The 23,752-nt window shown below is 41.7% G+C and overlaps 1 protein-coding gene across 1 annotated transcript in view; it reads left to right on the top strand.

Annotated features, from left to right (window-relative positions):
• dock3 (dedicator of cytokinesis 3) overlaps positions 1-23,752 on the top strand; it is a 721,249-nt gene that overhangs the window by 609,089 nt on the left and 88,408 nt on the right. Inside the window, exons 38-40 of the mRNA XM_060835046.1 lie at positions 181-329; positions 12,627-12,713; positions 18,636-18,740. Coding sequence (XP_060691029.1) covers positions 181-329; positions 12,627-12,713; positions 18,636-18,740 — 341 coding nt within the window. The remainder of the gene's footprint in view (positions 1-180; positions 330-12,626; positions 12,714-18,635; positions 18,741-23,752) is intronic.

Raw genomic sequence — 23,752 nt, 5'->3', positions numbered from 1 at the left:
GACAAGTTCAGAAGTGTCGAGGAGAAAGCATTCTTTTCTAATGTTGATAGTCAGAGGTGTAAAGAAGTAAAACGATCTCATTGGTGAGTAAATAATGAATACTTTTGAAAATATCAAATTCTGATTTCGTTTCAAAGATTTCTTGAATTGATTGCATCTCTTATTTGTTCTTTTCTCCAGAGGCAGCATTTACACTAATGCTATACTGGGAACTGCTTCATTGGGAGGATCGAACCTTGCGAGAGTTCCTACACTACCCAGCCCAAACAGAATGGCAGCGTAAAGAAGGACTATGCCGACAGGTTATCAACTACTTCAACAAGGGCAAGGCAAGTGTTTCTGTATGGTTCTATGGTCTATATCAGCCAGTCAAATATGAGCAAAAGAGCAACTAGCAAGATATTAGGACCCCTTTAAAAATCAATGAGATCATCTATGTCATAGAGTCATAGAGGTCTACAGCATGGAAACGGACCCTTCAGACCAACCCGTCCATGCCGACCAGATATCCCAACACAATCTATTCCTACCTGCCAGCACCCGACCCATATTCCTCCAAAACCTTCCTATTCATATACCCATCCAAATGCCTCTTAAATGTTGCAATTGTACCAACCGCCACCACTTCCTCTAGCAGCTCATTCCATACACGTACCACCCTCTGTGTGAAAACGTTGCCCCTTAGGTCTCTTTTATATCTTTCTCCTCTCACCCTAAACCTATGCCCTCTAGTTCTGGACTCCCGACCCCAGGGAAAAGCCTATTTACCCTATCCATGCCCCGCATAATTTTGTAAACCTCTATAAGATTACGCCTCAGCCTCCGACGCTCCAGGGAAAACAGCCCCAGCCTGTTCAGCTTCTCCCTGTAGTTCAAATCTTCCAACCCTGGCAACATCCTTGTAAATCTTTTCTTAACCCTTTCAAGTTTCACAACATCTTTCCAATAGGAAGGAGACCAGAATTGCACACAATATTCCAACAATGGCCTAACAAATGTCCTGTACAGCCGCAACATGACCTCCCAACTCTTGTACTCAATACTCAGGCCAATAACAGAAAGCATACCAAACGTCTTCTTCACTATCCTATCTACCTGCTATTTCACCTTCAAAGAGCCGTGAACTTGCACTTCAAGGTCTCTTTTCTTGGCAACACTCCCTAGGATCTTACCATTAAGTGCATAAGCCCTGCTAAGAATTGCTTTCCCAAAATGCAGCAACTCACATTTATCTGAATCAAACTCCATCTGCCATTTCTCAGCCCATTGGCCCATCTGGTCAAGATCCTGATGTAATCTGAGATAACCCTCTTCGCTGTCTACTACACCTCCAATTTTGGTGTCATCTGCAAACTTACTAACTGTACCTCTTATGCTTGCATCCAAATCATTTATGTAGATGACAAAAAGTAGAGGACCCAGCACCGATCCTTGTGGCACTCCACTGGTCACAGATCTTCAGTCTGAAAAATAACCCTCCATCACCACCTTCTACCTTTGAGCCAGTTCTGTATCCAAATGGCTACTTCTCCCCGTATTCTGTGAGATCTAACCTTGCTAATCAGTTTCTCATGGGGATCCTTGTCGAGCGCCTTACTGAAGTCCATACAGATCACATCTACCACTCTGCCCTCATCAATCTTCTTTGTTACTTCAAAAAAGTTAATCAAGTTTGTGAGATATAATTTCCCACGCACAAAACCATGTTGATTATCTTTCCTGCAGACATTGTTTTTACCTATCCTTCATCAGTCCTTGCCTTTCCAAATATATGTACGTCCTGTCCCTCAGGATTCCCTCCAACAAGTTGCCCACCACCGACGTCAGGCCCACTGGTCTATAGTTCCCTGGCTTGTCCTTACCACTCTTCTTAAACAGTGATACCACATCAACCAACCTCCAGTCTTCCAGCACCTCACCTGTGACTATCGATGATACAAATATCTCAACAAGAGGCCCAGCAATCACGTTCTAGCTTACCAGAGTTCTAGGGTAAACCTGATCAGGTCCTAGGGATTTATCCACCTTTACCTGTTTCAAGACATCCAACACTTCCTCCTCTGCAAGATGTCACCATCTATTTCCCTAAAGTCTATATCTTCCATACCTTTTTCCACAGTAAATAATGATGCAAAATACTAATTTAGTATCTCCCCCATTTTCAGTGGCTCCACACACAGGTCACCTTGCTGATCTTTGAGGGGCCCTATTCTCTCCCTAGTTACCCTTTTGTCCTTAATGTATTCTATTTATTCTATTTGCCTAAGCTATTTCATGTCCCATTTTTTTCCCTCCTGATTTCCCTCTTAAGTATACTCCTACTTCCTTTATACTCATCCAAGAATTCACTCGATCTATCCCGTCAATACCTTACATATGCTTCACCTTCTTTTTCTTTACCAAACCCTTGATTTCTTTAGTAATTCAGCATTCTGTATACCTACCAGCCTTTCCTTTCACCCTAAGAGGAATATACTTTCCCTGGATTCTCATTATCACATTTCTGAAGACTTCCCATTTTCCAGCCGTCCCTTTACCTGCGAACATCTGCCCCAATTAGCTTTCAAAAGTTCTTGCCAAATTCCATCCAAATTGGTATTCCTCCAGTATAGAACTTCAACTTATAGAACTGGTATAACCCTTTCCATCGTTATTTTAAATATAATAGAATTATGGTCACTGGTCTCAAAGTGCTCCCCCACTGACACCTCAGTCACCTGCCCTGCCTTATTTCCCCAAGAGTGGGTCAGGTTTTGCACCTTCTCTGGTAGGTACATCCACAGACTGAATCAGAAAATTGTCTTGTACACACTTAACAAATTCCTCTCCATCTAAACCCTTAACACTATAGCAATCCCAGTCTATGTTTGGAAAGTTAAAATCCCCTACCATAACCACCTTATTATTTTACAGATAGCTGAGGCCTCCTTAGAAGTTTGTTTCTCAATTTCACTCTGACAATTAGGGGGTCTACAATACAATCCCAATAAGGTGATCATCCCTTTCTTATTTCTCAGTTCCACCCAAATAACTTCCCAGGATGTATTTCCGGGAATATCCTCCCTCAGCGCAGCTGTAATGCTATCCCTTATCAAAAACGCCACTCCCCCTCCTCTCTTGCCTCCGTTTCTATCCTTACTGTAGCACATGTATCCTGGAACATTAAACTGCCAGTCCTGCCCATCCCTGAGCCATGTTTCTGCAATTGCTATGATATCCCAGTCCCATGTTCCGAACCATGCCATGAGTTCATCTGCCTTCCCTGTTAGGCCCTTTGCATTGAAATAAATGCAGTTTAATTTATTAGTCCTACCTTGTCCCTGTCTGCCCTGACTATTTGACTCGCTTCTGTTCTCAACTGTACCAGTCTCAGTGATCTCTTTCCTCACTAGCTCCCTGTGCCACACCCCCCCCCCACCTTACTCGTTTAAATCCTCCCAAGCAGTTCTAGCAAATTTCCCTGCCAGTATATTAGTCCAATTTAGGTGCAATCCATCCTTCTTGTACACGTCACTTCTATCCCAAAAGAGATTCCAATGATCCAAAAATGTGAATCCTTCTCCCATACACCAGCCCCTCAGCCATACATTCATCTGCTCTATCCTCCTATTCCTGCCCTCACTAGCTCATAGCACCGGGTATAATCCAGATATTACTACCCTCGAGGACCTCCTTTTTAAATTTCTGCCGAACTCGCTGTAATCTCCCTTCAGAATCTCAACCTTTTCCCTTCCTATATCGTTGGTTCCAATGTGGACAATGACCTCTTGATGGCCCCTTCTCCCTTGAGAATATTCTGCACCCTCTCTGAGACATCCTTGATCCTGTCACCAGGGAAACAACACACCATTCTGCTTTTTCGCTGTTGGCCACAGAAATGTCTGTGAGTACCTTGGACTAGAGAATCCCCTAACACAATTGATCTCTTGGAACCCGACGTACCCCTCGTTGCATTAGACTCAGTCTCCATATCAGCAACTTGGCTGTTCGTGCTACGTTCCCCTGAGAATCCATCACCCCCCTATATTTTCCAAAACAGCATACCTGTTTGAAATGGGTATATCCACAAAAGACTCCTGCACTAACTGCCCACCTCTCTTACCTTTCCTGGAGTTAACCCATCTATGTGACTGTATCTGAGACTTGCCCCCCTTCCTACAACTGCCGTCCATCACAAACTGTGGTCGATACAAATTCCTCATTGCTTCTAACTGTCTCTCCAACTGATCCATTCAATCTGATAAGATTCGCAGCCAATAGCATTTATGGCAGATATAATCTGAAGTAACCCTTAACCTCTCTTTAAACTCCCACATCTGACAAGAAGTACATATCACCCTATTCAAAGCCATTTTTGCTCCTTCACAATCTACAGACCCAGAAATTAACACTGTCTTATTCCTCTATAAACACTGCCCCAGGTTAAATTAATAGTTATGGCTTATATTTTAAGTTTAATCAAGAGATTTATCTCCAAAACCATAATCGAGAAAGAACACACTCTACTCACTACTGCAGATTCTCTGTAGGCCAGTCTTAAAATAACAATTAACTTATCTGATTCTGTGCTGTGAACTTGGCCCAACAGTTCCTCCAAGATCAGTTGTGAATTTCACCGTTTGTTAATTTTCCCAGATGCACTCCGATGTCCAACAATACATTAATTCAAACAGCAAAGGCAGTAACTGTGCAGGTTCTCTCTCTCTCTCTCCCTCCTGCAATGACCTCACCATGTGCATCCTGTGTCTGTTTTTCTCCCTTTTAAAACTGCTGTTGTTTTGACTGTTTTGGAACTTTTGGAAAAAAAAATGCAACAGCATACAAAACAGGCAATTGCTGCTCCTGGAATTCAAGGAAATCACCTCCAGCATCTAAAATACCTCAAAGTAGGAGCAGCTGTTACAGCCAGAAATTTTTCCCGTCCTCCACCTTGGATTACCCAGAATCCGAGTGTGTGGAACCACCGGATATCGGAGAGATACTAAACCAATATTTTGCTTCAGTATTTACTGTAGAGAAAGACATCGAAGCTAAGGAACTTGGGAAATGAATATTGATATCTTGAAAACAGTCCACATTATAGAAGACGGGGTGCCAGTGGTCTTATAAAGCATAAAAGTAGATAAATCTCTAGGACGCTCCAGGGAAAAAAGCCTTAACCTATTCAACTCCTCCCTATAGCTCAAATCCTCCAACCCTGGCAACATACTTGTAAATCTTTTCTGAATTCTTTCAAGTTTCACAACATACTTCCGATAGGAAGGAGATTGTGGGAAGCTAGGGAAGAAATTGTAGGGCCTCTAGCAAAGATATTTGTATTATCTAGAGCCATGGGTGAGGTGCCAGAAGACTGGAGGGTGGCTAATATTGTGCCTTTATTTAAGAAGGCTGCAAGGAGGAGCCAAGGAAGTACAAGCTGAAAACTCTGATGTTAATGGTCGGTAAATTGTTGGAGGAGAATCTGAGAGACAGGATTTATTAGCATTTGGAGAGGCAAGAGCTAATTAAGGATAGTCAGCATGGCTTTTGTGTGGGAAATTGTATCTCACAAACATGATTAAATTTACTAAAGGATGTGACCAAGAAGCTAGTTCAAGGAAAAGTGGTAGACATTGCCTACACGGATTTAAGTAAGGCCTATGACAAGGTTCCGCATGCTTGCCAATTGAATACAAAAGTGGCTTGACGGTAAGAAACAGAGTGTGATGATGAAGGTTGTTTTTCAGACTGGAGGCCTGTAACCAGTAGTGTTCCACAGGGATTGGTACGAGGTCCACTATTGCTTGTCATTTATATAAATAATTTGGATGAGAATATAGCAACCATAAGTTTGCAGGTGAAACCAAAATTGATGGTACAGCTTACAAAGGGATCTTGATCAATTGGATCAATGGGCCAAGAAGTGGCAAATGGAGTTTAATTTAGATAACTGTAAGGTGTCACATTTGGTAAGGGCAGGAATTACTCAGTTAATGGTAGGGGTCTGGGGTGCGTTGTTAAATAGAGGGACCTACAGGTTCAGGTACATAGTTCATTGAATGTTGCGACAGAGTGGTTAAGAAGGTATTTGGCACCCTTGCATTCATTACTTAGACTGTTGAGTGTAGGAGTTGAGACGTCATGTTGTAGTTGTACAGGACATTGGTGAAGCCACTTTTGAAGTATTTTGTACATTTCTGGTCACCCTGCTACAAGAAGGATATTATTAAATTGGAGTGGGTGCAGGAAAGCTTTACGAGGACTGGAGATTTTAAGTTATAAGGGGAGGCTGGATAAGCTGGGATTCCTTTCACTGGGGCATAGGAGGTTGAGAGGTAACCTTATTGAGGTTTATAAAATCATGAGGGGCATAGATAAGGTGAATAGCAAAGGTCTTTCCCCTAGAATAGGGAAATTCAAAACTAGAGGCCATAATTTTAAGGTGAGAGAAGAAAAATTTAAAAGGGACCAGAGGGGCAAATTTTTCACTCAGAAGATTGTTCATGTATGGAATGAATTTCAAGAGGAATTGGTGGATGCAGGTACAGTCACAATACTTAAAAGATATTTGGACAGATACATGAATAGGAAAGGCTTAATAGAGAGATAAGGGCCAAACACTTTTGGAATATTGTGTGCAATTCTGGTCTCCTTCCTATCGGAAGTATGTTGTGAAACTTGAAAGAATTCAGAAAAGATTTACAAGTATGTTGCCAGAGTTGGAGGATTTGAGCTATAGGGAGGAGTTGAATAGGTTAAGGCTTTTTTCCCTGGAGCGTCAAAGGCTAAGGTGTGACCTGATAGAGGTTTGTAAAATCATGAAGAGCATGAATAGGATAAATAGACAAAATCTTTTCCTTGCGGTGAGGGAGTCCAGAACTAGAGAGCATAAGTTTAGGGTGAGAGGGGGAGGATATAAAAGAGACCTAAGGGGCAATGTTTTCATACAGAGTGTGGTATGTGTATCAATGAGCTGCCTGAGGAAGTGGTGGAGGCTTGTACAATTGCAATATTTAAAAGCATCTGGATGGGTATATGAATAGCAAGGGTTTGGAGGGATATGGGCTGGGAGCTGGCAGGTGGGACTAGATTGATTTGGGATATTCGGTTGGCATGAACACGTTGGACTGAGGGGTCTGTTTCTGTGCTGTATATCTCTGTGACTCTCTAAGGCAAATGGGACTAGTATACTTTGGTTGACATGGACGAGTTGGACTAAAAGATCTGTTTCCATGCTGTATGACTCAATGTCTGTTTGAGCTGGCTCATTTGTCTCGGAGTATGGTTCTTGCTTTGGGCTGTGTAGGGATTGAGATCCCAGATTCAAATCCCAGATGAGCCTTTGGGAGTTTTTGGGTCTATACTCATTGGAGTTTAAAAGAATGAGAGGCAACCTTATTGAAACAAGCTAGACTTTTAGGGCATTTGACTGGGTAGATGCGGAAAGGTTGTTCTCTTGTAGAAGAGTCTAATCTAGATGGCTTAATCTCAGAATAAGGAATCACCCATTTAAAACTGTTATGAGGAGGAATTTCTTCCCTCAGCAGGAAGTGAACCTGTCAAATACTTTACTGCAAAGGGCTATAAAGGCTGTGAGATAGACAGACTTTTAATCAGTAGGCCAATCAAGGGTTATGGGGATAAGGCAGAAAAGTGGAGTTGAGGATTTTTAAATCAGCCATGATCTCATTGAATGGCAGAGCAGATTCAGTAGGTTGAATGGCCTATCATATGGAATTTTCATATTATAATTGCTGTCTTTGAATCGACATTAGCCAAAATTTGTGATGAGTACATCAGAGAGCCGTCAAGTATCAGTAAAATGGAGTGAGGGACACAATATCATGTTAAAGAAAAGTAGTGGCAATGCTAGAGATCTGAAATAAAACAGGAAGTGCTGGAAAATCTCAGCAAGTTCCTTTGGAACCTCAAAACGCTAATTCTGTATCTCTGAAGATGCTGCCAGACCTGCTGAGATTCTCTAGCATTTACTATTTTTATGACACTGTGTCATGGCTTGATTGGATTAAAGATAATTGATTTATCAAGTGCTGAATATTATCTTATCCTGCAAAGTATTGTGCTCATTAGGATTTCTGTTGAGGGACAGTCATAAAAAATAGATTCAGGAGCCTTCCATCATTATCTGGGAGATGCTGGGAGATGCTTTTTTTGTCCTTCGTCTCCATTTGTATCTTCCTGTAAGATGTTATTAAACACCAGTCATATCCACCATGTGTTCACTAAATATATGTTACAGGTCTCTGCTTGATCTTCTTTTGACACAGTAAAGGTCAAATAACAAAATGAAAATTCATATGTTTGTATGAATTTCCTGTCAATCTATTGTATTATAATATGCTGTCAACATTTACAATGCACCATTCTGTCCATTTTGAGGCTGTGCCAATTTTGTGTCTTCCAACTCCTCAACCTTGACTGCAAAGAAACTCCTGGGCTCCAATCAGCTCTGTTACCCTGCGTATAAAGTTTGCTATTTGTTCATTGTCACCTTTCTGAATGAGATGTTAGACTGCGTCATCTCTCAGATGTTGTAAAAGATCCCATGGCATATTTTAAAGAAGAGAAAGCAAGGTCTCCTTGGTGTCCTGGCCTATATTTCTGTCTATGTAGGTGAACCCTTATTTTCAAGTAGTGACCCCTAATTTTAGATTTTCTCTAACTCTAAACCTTTTCACACCAACCTTGTCAAGCCCCTCAGGAATTTGTATGTTTCAGTCTTGTCACCTCTTACTCTTATAAATTCCAATGGAAAGAAGCCAAGCCTGTCCAACCTTTCCTCATAAGACAGTGCAGCTAAGACTAGGTAATAGTCTAGTAAACATTCTTAGAACTGCTTCCAACTCACTCACATTCTTCCTTAGGTTAAGAAGCCAATGCTCTGCACAGCAGACATGGGCTCAACAATGCCAAGTATAACTGAAGTATTACCTCTCCACTCTTCAGTCCTCTCACAATAAATTATAATATTCTATTGGGTTTCCTCTTTACTTGCTGTGTCTATGTCCAAACAGTAACAATTCAGCTGAAAACCTAGTTCCCTCTGTATAGAGCTCTGCAATCGCTCACCTTTTCGATAATATGCTTCCTTTTTATTTTACCTGCCAAAATAGACAACTTCTCCTTTTTCCATTTTATGCTCCATTTGGCAGATCTTTTGCTCACTCACTTAACCGACATATGTCTCTTTATAGTTTCCTTATCTCCTATTCACATCCTACTTTCCTACCAATCTCTCTGTCTTCAGTAACCACACCATTAGTTCATTCATCTGAATAATTAATATACATTGTGTGGAAGTTGAGGGCCCTACACTGACCCCTGTGACATGTCACTTGTTGTATCTTGCTAACCAAAACATTACCTACTTTGCCTTCTGTCTCTTTCTTGTTAGTTAGCCAATCTTCCCAAGCTAATTGTCCACCTCCATTCAATAAACCTCATTTTCCATTCTAACCTTAGATACCATAACTTATCAAAAATCTTCTGGAAATCCAAATACAGCACTTTCACTGTATCGATAGAACATGTTATTTCTTCAAACAGCTCTTTTAATTTCGCTAAGCATGATATTCCTTTTACAAAACCATTTTGACTCTGCCTGAATTTTTCTAAGTCCCTGTTGCAATGTCCTTAATAATATCTTCTAACATCTTCTCTATATCAGATATTAAGCTAATGGGCCTGTAGTTCCCTGATTTGTGCCTCCTTCCCTTTTTGAATAAGGGAGTTACATTTGCTATTTTCCAATCTCATGGCAGCTTCCTTGAAAGCGGGAAATTTTGGAAAATGAAAGCCCTTCAGAATCCAGATACACTTGTCAGCCTTCAGTTCCAACAATTTGCTCAGTATCACTTCCCTGATGATTGTTATTTTCTTGAGTTCTACCCTTACGTCCATTTTCTGATTTGCAACTATTTCTGCAATGTTGTTTGTATCCAATGTAATGAAGACTGATTCAAAGTATCTGTTCAATTTATCTACTCTCTTATTACTTTGTATTCTTAATTTTCCAGACTTACTTTGCATGGGGCTAATTTTTTTTCTTAACTCTTTCTTTTTAAATATCTGTGAAAATGCTTAATATCTGTTAGTTAAATTTCTAGCTAGCTTTCTCCTTGTTAATATTTTAGTAATTCTCTGCTGTTCTATATAGTCTGCCAACTATCCTTGTGTAATTAAATGCTTCTTCTTTAAATTTGTTAATACCTTCAACTCTTCTAGTTAGCCACAGATTCACAGATAATAGGACCCTTTTTCTGAAATTTTCCTTTTTCATTGGAATTTACTTATTCCATGTAATCTGAAATATCCCTTCAATTGTCTGCCACTGCACCTTTATTGACCTGTACTTTAATCTAATTTTCCAGTTCACTTTAGCTGGTTCTGTTCTCATGCCCTCATAATTGCCCTTACTTAAATTTAAAATAGTTGTCTTCAACTCACTTGTCTCTCCCTCAGCTGAAAATGAAACAGTAGCAAAAAAAATCCAAGGAAACCTTTTCCCTTTAATTCCTGTCTGTGCAGCAAGTTATTCACCTCACTGAACATGCTGAATAATTTGAATTAAGTGAGACTTGTGCTTCACTAACCCAGCAGTGCACCTCTGCAGTCAACGTTATGGATTGAATACAGCATTGTTTGTTTTCTGTTGATGACTCAGAAAGATCATCCAATCGGTGAGCCAGATATACCTTGTTCAATTCCCTGTCTGTGTTCAACTAAGATGAGGCAAAATGATTCAACACAGTATTACTGAGTTAAGAGTGGAGTGTCAGCCAGGGTTCTTATAGCTGGAACCCTACTGAGTGGCATAAGGCAAGCATTAGATCACATTTTTCTGAGATGTCTCCATAGTTAAGTAGCCTGATGATATTTAGTGCCTTAGCTCACATAGTTTCAAAAACAGGTCAATTTGATTGAGGAACCATAGGATATCATGGAACAGTACTCTGGCAATGAGTTAATGTGGGTCATAAAGAAAAGAAAGAGATAAATCAATCTTTAGTATTTACCTAGAAAGCGTGCTGTGTTTGACACAGTATGTACTATCTATTTTTTTCTTTCTATCTCCATTTTGTTTCTTTCTTTTCTTGACTGCCTGTTTTTCTCCCTTCCTAGTCTTTTTCCAGTCTCTCACTATCTATCTCTCTATTGGTCTCTGTTGCTCTTTCTTTCTTTCTCTCTCTCTGTCTCTGTCTCTGTCTCTCTCTAAAAATGTCTCTTCCCTGCCCCCATCTGTATGTCTTTCACTTTCTCCATTCCTTTGCTGGTCTGTCTGACTCTTTTTCTCTCCCCTATTCTTTTCTCTTTACCAATCACTCTCCAAATTATCACTAATTTGAAAAAGTAAAAAGAGATATTGATTTCTGCCTTTTTCTTGACATCATTGACTGTTTGCTTTCATCAGGCACTGCCAGCACCAGGCACCTTTGTCAGCAACATATTTAGACAATGAACAACAATCAAAGTAGGCCTCATGGTATTGTCGCTAGATTATCAATCCAGAAAATCAGCTCTAGTGGGCGGCACGGTGGCACAGTGGTTAGCACTGCTGCCTCACAGTGCCTGAGACCCGGGTTCAATTCCCGCCTCAGGCGACTGACTGTGTGGAGCTTGCACGTTCTCCCCGTGTCTGCGTGGGTTTCCTCCGGGTTCTCCGGTTTCCTCCCACAGTCCAAAGATGTGCGGGTCAGGTAAATTGGCCATGCTAAATTGACCATAGTGTTAGGTAAGGGGCAAATGTAGGGGTATGGGTGGGTTGGGCTTTGGCGGGTTCGACTTGTTGGGCCGAAGGGCCTGTTTCCACACTGTAAGTAATCTAATCTAATATGGGCATCCCAACTACTACCGCTTGTAACACTCCTACCACATCAGGAAACCAGATCCTAGAACCTTAGAATCTCTGTGGTTCTGTTTCATAATAGAATGAAAAACAAAATATGGCAGATCTTTAAAGGTTCTGACAAAAGGCTATTGAACTGAAACATTATTCCTACCTTCCTGTCTCCATAGATTGTGCCAGACCTACTGAGTGTTCCTAATATTTTTTGCTTTTAGTTTAATTACATGTTTGTTTTATTGGAACAGGCATCAGGGAATCTCTCTGCTCACTGATTACTAATTTAAATAGCTTTCCTTTATATATCTCAGGAGTGTCCAAGCTTCATGACCTTTGTGTGCTGCTTAGCTGTGTGACTACAGAGACTCAGCCGATGTTCCCATTAATTTGCCATGTATCACAAGCTGTGACTGCAGGCAATTTGTGTACAGCAAGATTCCATAAACTGCAATGATAATGACCAGGTATCTATTTTAAGTGTTGGTTGAAGATTAAATTTAGGATTTGCCCATCAATAAGATAAATCACCAGGCTCAGAATTTTCAAACCAGCAAATACAAATAAAACATATCATTGAAAATAGAAACAGAGTTGTCTGGGTTATTAGGGCTCGGGGGTTGCAGACTTGATGCCCTAGACTATCTGAACTCAGGACCCATCATGCCTTCACAAACTATATTGCATTGATTTATCCTGCTGTCAGAAATTATTATTTGTTCTAACGATCTCTGTTGAGCATTTCTATATTTAGTTTGAACTCACTCACAATTTTTATTGTCCACAGTGCTGGGAGTATGGAATTCCTCTTTGTCGGGAGCTGGCCAGTCAATACGAAGCCTTCTACGATTACCACAGTCTCAGCTGGATCCGGGTATGTAATGCAAAGCCATTCATCATACCACTTGCTTACGAACAAAATTAATTTAAATCAAGTCTTTATTCATATTAGACATTTGAAATTGACAGTCTGAGAAAATATATGCAGTTTACATCAAAAGTACACAGAGTAATGTTGTCACAAGGACATTTAAAAGTAGCATTATGTGTTATGCTGACAGCACATCTTTTCAAAATTTGATATACGGTGCACAAAATATGCTGTTGGTAGGCAATCCTGTGCAGACTCTTGGGCAGTTTCCCATTGGACAAAGGCAAAATATTTTATTGAAGTCACAGTTTTGAGAGACAGACACCCAGCAGAGAGGATTGTCCTTCTAAAGGAGCCAGACACAACTTCCAATGTGGTCGTTCCTGTTATTACACTGGCTGACATGGAACTAAACCCAACATACAGAAAAATCTCAACTTCAATCTTCTATCTGCCTTGATTCAATGGGCTTCAATGCCATTAGCTTCCAAAGCTCAACCAATGATCTAAACTTTTCTATGAGAGAACACTAGAAAATTACACTCCTATAAATCAAGGCTGTGACAGTGGAATCAAGAACTGTTCGATTAAGTGTGTTAGTCAATTATTGTTCCTGCACAAGGCACCATTGCCTGAAGCCCAAAAACTGCTTTTTCATGAGAAAATGCCAGTTTTCTGTCATCTTTTGTGTGACAATATACCTTTTGAAAATATCTCTGTACAGCCTACTCTAATTTAAAGGTTATTCTTAATTCTGGATTCTTCCCAGAGAAATTAGTTTCTCTTAATCTACCTTATTAACCCCTTAAACATCTCATAGGTCTTACTGAAATATAAGCTCATTCTGTGCAACCTTTTTAGATTGAAATTTGACGGGTTCTGATTTTTAATTTTATCTCTCCACCTCGAAACCAGCAGTACTGGGGTCAACCCCATTGTTTCAGCCATTATTCTCAGCAGCATTCATTTACTCAATGCACAAGGGACTAGACTATTCCCTCATCAATGGATCAACCCCACACAGATCAAGAGATGGGCAACTTGAATGTAATATAATTTAACATGAAATTATTAATACAGCTGTAGCCCCTACAAATACCCATACTGGCATCAGAGGCATATTCAGAGCAAAAGTGGGTACTGCATATGCTGAAGATTAGAGTCAAGATTCAGGTTGCCTGCCACTTGTATTCGCTGTAACATTGATTTGTGAGTGGAATTGTTTTCTCATGGAAATAAAAGCAGCCAGTTGAAAATGCTGTTTTCATTTCAAAGGAAGAATGCTTTTCAGCAGTGATTCTAAAATGCTGTTTTCCCGGGAATATTTTTATTCAGAAATAGCCACAATTCTCTTACCTGCACTCTCTGTGTGCAGCCTGTAGGTTCACACCTTTATAATGGCATGGAAACAGTCTGTATAATCATCTTTTTTATAAGTAAATGAAGTGCCCATTGTGTTCCTTGGACCGAAAGATTCAAGGCTTTCACCATGTGGACAAGGAAAGGGCAAGTCATCCAGGCTTTCTGCAACTGAACAATATTGTATTATATTGCAACTAATAGATTTTTGTGAGGTAAGAGTATCATGATGACTTTAGCTGACGTTACTACTGGACAAGTCATATCCCAGAATGCAATCTGGCTTGACAGAGCATGTATTATTTTTTCTTCAATTTAAAGTGGCAGTCTCTTACTGAAACATAAGACTATAAATGTGTTTTACCAATAAAATAGAGGTTTATTACACAAGAGAAAAAAAAATAATATAAAAGCTTTCTTGAAAGTTTGAAAATTTTCAAAACTCACAATAAAACAAAATCCCAAATAAAATCAGCAAGTACTAGAAAAACTCAGCAGGTCTGGCAGTATCTGTGGAGGGAGAAACATTGATCATGCTTCAAGTTCAGCATGATTCTTCATTAGAACTGAAAGCAGCTGGAAATTCCCAACACTATCACTTTACAATTACTCAAACATCTGAGAAATTAATTCTCTATTAGATCTGTAAGCTTTACATGACTTTTTTTTCTCAATTCTTGCCCTGTGAGCTGCAAGGTTTTCTTTTCCTTTTAACCAGTCATACTTCCTAATAAAGAGCTTATACTTCCTCAGCCCTTTAATAATTTGCAAAATTCCAACCAAACACTTCCAATCTAAACCCCCCACAATAAAACAAGCTTTCATTAATACTTCGTCATCAACTCTCTGATTCAACGTCATGTTTCTGGAAAAATTGACTTAGTTAATTATTAAACCTTTTCTCAAGAAAAAGACAAAGAACAAAGTATATTACAGCACAGGAAAAGACCCTTCGGCCTCCCAAGCCTGCACTAATCCACATCCTCCATCTAAATCTGCTGCCTATTTTCTAAAAATCTGTGTCCCATTGCTCTATGCCCATTCATGTATCTGTCTCGATACATCCTAAATTACGCTATCCTTCCCGCCCCTACCACTCTGCTGGCAACACATTCCAGACACCCACCACCCTCTGCGTGAAGAACTTTCCACATATATCTCCCCTAAACCTTTCCCCTCTCACTTTGAATTCATGACCCCTAGTAATTGAGTCCTCCACTCTGGGAAAACATTTCATTTACTGTATTGTTTGCTCTTGAATAGCATCTTCCAAACTGCATCACCTCGCATTTGTCCGGATTGAACTCCATCTGCCATTTCTCTGCCCAACTCTCCAATCTATCTATATTCTGCTACATCCTCGTAGTCCGGGAACCCTGCACCGCCCGATTCTACCTCCTTCTCAAGATCCACAAGCCTGACCACCCTAGCCAACCCATTGTCTCAGCATGCTCCTGTCCCACCGACCTTATCTCCATCTACTTCGATACTGTCCTATACCCCCTTATCAAGGAACTTCGCACATACATTCGAGACACCACCCACATCCTCCACCTCCTCCAAGACTTCCGTTTCCCTGGCTCCCAATGCTTCAACTCACCATGGACATTCAATCCCTCTACGCATCCATCCGCCATGATCAGGGCCTCCAAGCCCTCCGTTTCTTCCTCTCCCAATGTTCACTGACACACTCATTCGTTTGGCTGAACTGGTCCTCACCCTTAACAATTTCTCCTTCGAGTCCTCTCACTCTCTCAAGATCAAAGGGGCAGCCATGGGCACCCATATGGGCCCCAGCTATGTCTGTCTCTGTTGGCTAAGTAGAACAGTCCATCTTCCGTAGTTGCACCAGCAGCACTCCCCACCTCTTGCTCTGCTACAATGATGACTGCATCAGCGCCACCTTGTGCTCCCGCAAGGAAGTTGAGCAGTTCATCAACTTCACCAACACGTTCCACCCCACCCTTAAATTCACCTGGGCTATCTCTGACACCTCCCTCCCCTTCCTGGACCGCTCCATCTCTATCAATGACGACTGACTTGACACTGACATTTATTACAAACCCACCGACTCCCACAGCTACCTGGATTACACCTCTTCCTACTCCGCCTCCACCATATCTGCTCCCAGGAGGACCAGTTCCACCACCGAACACACCAGATGGCCTCCTTCTTTAGAGACCGCAATTTCCCTTCCCACGTGGTTGAAGATGCCCTCCAATGCATCTCATTCACATCCAGCACCTCCTTCCTCAAACTCCACCCCTCCAACCATAACAAGGACAGAACTCCCTGGTCCTCACCTTCCACCCTACCAACCTCCATATAAACCACATCATCAGCCGACATTTCCGTCCCCTCCAAAGGAAGCCCACCACCAGGGATATATTTCCCTTCCTACCCCTTTCCAATTTCCGCAAAGACTGTTCCTTCCATGACTACCTGGTCAGGTCACCTCCCCGCCGCCCCCCCCCCCCCCGCCCCCCCCGGCACCTTCCCCTGCCACTGCCGGAATTGCAAAACCTGTGCCCACACAACCCCCTCACCTCCATCCAAGGCCCCAAAGCAGCCTTCCACATCCATCAAAGTTTCATCTGCACATCCACCAAAGTCATTTATTGTATCCGTTGCTCCCGATGCAGTCTCCTCTACATTGGGGAGACTGGATGTCTTCTCGCAGAGCACTTTAGGGAACATCTCCAGGACACTCACACCAATCAACCCCACTGCCCCGTGGCCCAACAGTTCAACTCCCCTCCTACTCTGCCGAGGACTTGCAGGTCCTGGGCCGCCTCCATCGCCGCTCCCTCACCACCCGACACCTAGAGGAAGAGCACCTCATCTTCTGCCTCGGAACACTTCAACCCCAGGGCTTCAATGTGGACTTCACCAGTTTCCTCATTTTCCCTCCCCCAACCTTACTCCAGCATCAGCCTTCCAGCTCAGCACCATCCTCATGACTTGTCCTAGCTGCCAATCTTCCTTCCCACATATCTGCTCCAAAGTCTGGTTGAAGATTTGTAGCTCGGGTGTCCGTTGTTGTGGTTCTGTTCGCCGAGCTGGAAGTTTTTGCTGCCAACGTTTCGTTCCCTGGCTAGGGAACATCATCAGTGCTATTGGAGCCTCCTGTGAAGCGCTGCTTTGATGTTTCTTCCGGTATTTATAGTGGTTTGTTCTTGCCGCTTCCGGGTGTCAGTTTCAGCTGTAGTAGTTTGTATACAAACTACTACAGCTGAAACTGACACCCGGAAGCGGCAAGAACAAACCACTATAAATACCGGAAGAAACATCAAAGCAGCGCTTCACAGGAGGCTCCAATAGCACTGATGATGTTCCCTAGCCAGGGAACGAAACGTTTGCAGCAAAAACTTCCAGCTCGGCGAACAGAACCACAACAATATCTGCTCCACCCTACTCACTGACCTATCACCTTCATCCCCACCCCCATCTACCCATTCTACTCTTTGCTACCTTCCCCCACTCTCCTCTCTGACCTATCACCTTCATCTCCACCCCCATCCACCTATTGTACTCTTTGCTACCTTCTCCCCAGCCCCACCCCCTCCCATTTATCTCTCCACCCTGGAGGCTCCCTGCCTTCAGTCCTGATGAATTACTTTTGACCGAAACATCGATTTTCCTGCTCCTCGGACCAGCTATGCTGTCTGACCAGCTGTGCTTTTCCAGCACCACTCCAATCTAGACTCTGATTTTCAGCATCTGCAGTCCTCACTTTTGCCTGCATTCTCTGACAGTCCCCTTCACTATCTGCTCGTCCACAAATCTTAGTGTCATCTGCAAATGTGCTAATGAGGCACCCGACACCTTCCTCCAAATCATTTATATATATCATAAACAACAGTAGTCACAGCACGAATCCCTGTGGAACACCACTGGTCAGAGTTCTCCATTTTGAGAAGCTCCCTTCCACTACTATTCTCTGTCTCCTGTTGCCCAACCAATTCTCTATCGATCTAGTTAGAATACTGTGGACCTCATACAACTTCACCTTCTACATCAACCTACCACGGGGAGCCTTACTCAAATGCCTTACTCAAGTCCATGTATACGACATCTACATCCCTTCCCTCATCAAACAACTTTGTCACCTCTTCAAAGAATTCTGTTAGGTTTTAGACCAACACTCTAGACCAACACCTATAAGCTACTAGTTGGCAATCTAAATTCTTAAACAAAAGATGAATACATATAAATCACATCCCTTTAATAATGATGTCTTGATAAATCCACAAAGCACAGTCTCAGTGCTTATCTGTTGTTCTGTGTCGAGTACAAACAAGGCTAGAATCAGGCTTAGTAGTGATGCCCATGAGCATTGATCCACCTCATGAAAACTACTGTCTAAATTCAACATTGACCATCTGCCTGAGGAGGTTGAAGGACTGCCAGTGCCTACAGAACTGAGTCAATGCCCAAGGTAAAGGACAGTCAAATTTTGACTGAACTTATATGAATAGAATGCACTTTATTCAAGCCATCTCATCACTTTCAGTGTTGCAGTATTCTAGAATTGGGTCATAACCGCTAGTTTTTTTGCATTAACAGAAAATGGAAGCTGCATATTACGACAATATATTGGAGCACCAGCGTCTGGAACCAGAATTCTTTAGGGTTGGATTTTATGGCAGAAAGTTTCCATTTTACCTACGTGTGAGTACAATCCTATTTGTTAATTTTCATGCCAGTGGACATTTTCAAAGCTGTATTCTTTTTTCAAAATATTGAAATGTCCTGAAAGATCACAGGGAAGTACAGATAAATAAAGTTGTTCAGATCCTTGTAGCTCAGCCTTCTAGGCATAAGCTATCATACTCCTTCCTCTCTTGTCACATCCATGCCTTTTAGGTATGAGCCAATGTTTATTTGATCATCCAAATATTATTTTTCCTTTACTTCCAAAATAAACCTCAACAATACAAGTCACAGTGCTTCAAAAGGTGAGTGAAGCTTGAGTCTGGACTCTTAACAATAAATTGTGAGAGTGAGTTTGGTTGCACAGATGCAGAAAAGCTTGACTTTGCTTGAATTATAGCTCTATAAAATTATAAAACTTTTTTTTCTGTAATCTCTTTTGCCAATGACTTAATGTTTATTTTCACAATGGTAAACTGAGTTGAAAGCCTCAGTTATTGATACTTTAATGGTCTATTCAATTAGCTTCTTTATATGGTTTTAGGAACACTCATTCTTTTTGTCAAAAACTAATAAATGGGTTGTTTTTTCTAAGTAGTTTCATACATGCCATTGTAGCTGTAGGTGTATTCTTTCTATACATAGTATATTTTGGCAAGTGGTCATAGAGGTTATAAGGGCTGTTGAAATGGATGGGAGGCACGAGTTGGGATTGATTTAGCATGAGGGTTTTAAGGGGCCATGAGGAACTGAAGTTGGAATGAGTTGGCATTGAGGCTGAAAGGGGTCGTGGGGGTGGGAGGGTGCAGGCAAAGCAGGGGTAAGATGTTTTATACTTGCCTTTCATAAGGTCCCTGAATCCAAACTGTGGTTCACAACTCCTCAGAAATATGTGACCCACAGTTTGCAGAAAAGATATTCATATCCCAGGAGAAGAATGGTAAGATTGAAGAATCCAATCCCCACATTCCCAGCCACATCAGGAATATAGGGTGTGAACTTGCCGTTACCACCTTTATATTGTGAGAGCAAAAATTGGTGGATGAATAGGGTTGGGAAATCTGTAATTGGATCCCAGTGACCATTTTCAAATGGCTCTGGTGTCCTTCTGACTGCATAAATTCAGCAAGGTTTCACTGTACGAAATCCAGTTTCCATCCTTGGTGCATCAAAATCCCATCCTGTCCTTCACAAAACAAAAATTATTTCAAAAAAGTGCTGATCCTGATGGTGCTTTGTGCCAAACGTAGTCTCAAGCTTTTTCCCATTTCCAACATGATTATAATTACAAATGAAAGTGGCAGTGAAGGACACAGGAAATGTGTGGAACCTCACAGCAGAAGAAGCTATTCAGCAGAGAAACCTGAAAGTATCTAAAAATCCTGCAGCCACTGGCAGACTATAAAAGAGCCTTCAGAAAGGTGCTGCATCATCCCCACAACTTTTCTACACAATTCAAATACTATTAACATTAAACTAGAGAGCACACGTGGCAAGGGTATTTTTCAAAATTAAATCCCATTCGTAAATATTTCACATTACATTCACTTTATTCATAAGTACATCATTATTATTTCTTGAGGCTGTTTAGTCAGAGAACTGAATGTACTGACGCATATCAATTGTTGCAGGGCAATCAGGGACATTCCTCATTGCAAAAAAATAATGTTCGTACATAACGTTCATTCTAGATCATTCTTGGTGGGGATAATTGAAATGTGGTGAACTCAAAGTCTGCAAGGACTCTGCCATCTGACACTGAGATGGACACACATTTGGACAGCACTGATACCAATCTTGAGGCATCTACTTTTTTTTTACCTTGACTTGTTCTTCCCACCATCTACCCTTACCTCTACATTCCAGGCCCTTACCATTTCACTCCTCCATGCCCTCAACTCCATAGAACATAGAACAATACAGTGCAGAACAGGCCCTTTGGCCCTCGATGTTGCACCAACCTGTGAACTATTCTAAGCTCATCTCCCTCCACTATCCCATCATCATCCATGTGCTTATCCAAGGATTGTTTAAATCTCCCTAATGTGGCTGAGTTAACCACATTGACAGGCAGAGCATTCCATGCCATTACCATTCTCTAAGTAAAGAACCTTTCTCTGACATCTGTCTTAAATCTATCACCCCTCAATTTGTAGTTATGCCCCCTTGTGCAAACTGACATCATCATCCTAGGAAACAGACTTTCACTATCTACCCTATCTAATCCTCTGATCATCTTGTTTGTATCTATCAAATCCTCTCTTAGCTGCTTTCTTTTCAATGAGAACAGACCCAAGTCTTGCAGCCTTTCTTCATAAGAGCTTCCCTCCAGACCAGGCAACATCCTGGTAAATTTCCTCTGCACCTTTTCCAATGCTTCCACATCCTTCCTATAATGAGGTGACCAGAACCATACACAATATTCCAAGTGCAGCCGCAGTTGCATTTTGTATAGTTGCAGCATGACATTGTGGCTCCAGAACTCAATCCCTCTACCAATGAAACTGAACACACCTTATGCCTTCTTAACAGTACTGTCAACCTGGGTGGAGAAAGTGAGGTCTGCAGATGCTGGAGATCCTGGGTGGTAATTTTCAGGGATCTAGGTACATGGACTCCAAGATCTCTCTGCACATCCACACTACCAAGAATCTTTCCATTTATCCAGTACTCTGCCTCCCTGTTATCCTTCCCAAAGTGAATTATCTCACATTTAGCTGCATTGAACTCGGTTTGCCACCTCTCAGCCCAATTCTGCAGTTTATTCAAGTCCCCCTGCAACCTATAACATTCTTCCACACTGTTAACTACTCCACCGACTTTAGTGTCATCTGCAAACTTACTCTCCCATCCACCTTATTAAAATGACAAACAGAAGTTGTCCCAAAACAGATCCTTCCGGCACACCACTAGTAACTGTACTCCAGGCTGAATATTCTCCGTCAACCACCACTCACTGCTTTCTTTCGGAAAGCCAGTTTCTAATCCAAACTGCTAAATCACTCTCAATCCCATGCCTCTGCATTTTCTCCAAATGCCTACCATGTGGAACCTTATCAAAGGTTTACAGAAGTCCATGTACACCACGTCAACTGCCCTACCTTATCTTTATGCATGGTCACCTTCTCAAAAAACTCAATGAGGTTTGTGAGACACGAATTGCCCTTGATAAAACTATGTTGACTATCTGAAATCAAATTGTTGCTTGCTTGCTGATTATAAATCCTATCTCTTATAATCCTTTCCAAAATCTTTCCTACAACAGAAGCAAGGCTCACTGGTCTATAATTACCTGGGTCATTTCTATTGCCCTTTTTGAACAAGGGCACAACATTTTCAATCCTCCAGTCCTCTGATACTAAACCTGAAGACAATAACGACTCAAATATCAAAGCCAAAGGCTCCATTATCTCCTCCCTAGCTTCCCAGAGAATCCTCGGATAAATCCCATTCAGCCCAGGAAACTTGTCTACTTTCACCTCTTTGTAATTAACCTCAATCCTTTCTAGTCTAATATCTCGTATCTCATTCTTCTCCCCTATAATATTCTGCTTTTCCTGAGTGAAAACCAATGAGAAATGTTCATATAGCACCTCTCCAATCTCCACAGGGTCCACACAACTTCCCACTTCTGTCTTTGACTAGTCCTGTTCCTACCCTAGTCATCCTTTTGTTCCTCACATACCTATAGAAAGCCTTAGGGTTATCCTTTATTCTACCTGCTAAAGACTGCTCATGACCTCTGTTTGCTCTTCTTAATTCTCTCTTTAAATCCTTCCTAGCTCCATCGCCTCATCTGAACCATTTTGTCTCATCAACACATATGTCTCCTTCTTCCGCTTAACAAGAGATGCAATTTCTGTAGTAAACCATGGTTCCCTTACTTGATCACTTCCTGCCTGCCTGACAGGGACATACCTATCAAGGACACACAATATCTGTTCCTTAAACCAGCTCCACATTTCAATTGTCCCCATTCCCTGCATTTTGATACCCCATTCTGTGCACTCTAATTCTTGCCTAATTGCATTATAATTGCCCTTGCCCCATCGATAACTCTTGTCCTGTGGCATGTACCTATCCCTTTCCATTGCTAAACTAAACATAACTGAATTATGGTTACTCTCTCCAAAGTACTCACCTACAACTAAATCTAACACCTGGCCTGGTTCATTACCAAGCACCAGATCCAGTGTGGCCTCCTCTCTTGTCGACCCTTCGACATAATGTGTCAGGAGACCCTCCTGCACACATTGGACAAAACTGATGCATCTGGTGTATAGAATTATAGCATTTCCAGTCAATGTTGGGGAAATTAAAGTCCCCCATAATGACACCCTGTTCCTTTCACTCCTACCCAGAATCATTTTGCCAATCCTCTCCTCCTCTTCTCTGGAACTCTGCAGAGGTCTATAAAAAAACTCCAAACAGTGTGACTTCTCCTCCTGTTTCTAACCTGAGCCCATACTACTTCAGTAGACAAACCCTCGTTAAAAGTTCTTTCAGTCACCGTCATAACATCCTCGACTAACATGACCACACCTCCCCTTCTTTTACCGCCTTGCATGTTCTTAATGAAAGATCTAAACCCTGGAACCTGCAGCATCCATTCCTCACCCTGCTCTATCCAAGTCTGTGAAATGGCCACAACATTGAAGTCCCAGGTACCTATCCATGCTGCAAGCTCATCTACCTTATTGCTGTCTGATAGCGCATTTCTGTGACCATGAAATTCTGTCCATGTCCTCCCTACTCTCATCCTCCTGTGCACTGCAACTACACCTCAGATTTCCATTCCCTGCTGAGGTAGTTTAAACCCACCCAATAGCACCAGCAAATGTCTCACCCAGGATATCAATACTCCTCTGGTCTAAGTGAAGACCATCCTGTTTGTAGAGGTCCCACCTTCCCCAGAATGAGCCCCAGTTATTCAAGTACCTGAAACCCTGTCTGCAACACCATCCCTGCAGCCACATGTTCAGCTGATAACAACTCTATTTGTTCTAGCTCTTAGTTTCCACCCTAGGTCC

The sequence above is a fragment of the Hemiscyllium ocellatum genome, chromosome 14 (genome assembly GCF_020745735.1).
Source record: "Hemiscyllium ocellatum isolate sHemOce1 chromosome 14, sHemOce1.pat.X.cur, whole genome shotgun sequence".
Taxonomy (NCBI): Eukaryota; Metazoa; Chordata; class Chondrichthyes; order Orectolobiformes; family Hemiscylliidae; genus Hemiscyllium; species Hemiscyllium ocellatum.
This window is presented reverse-complemented; position numbering and strand designations above follow the sequence as displayed.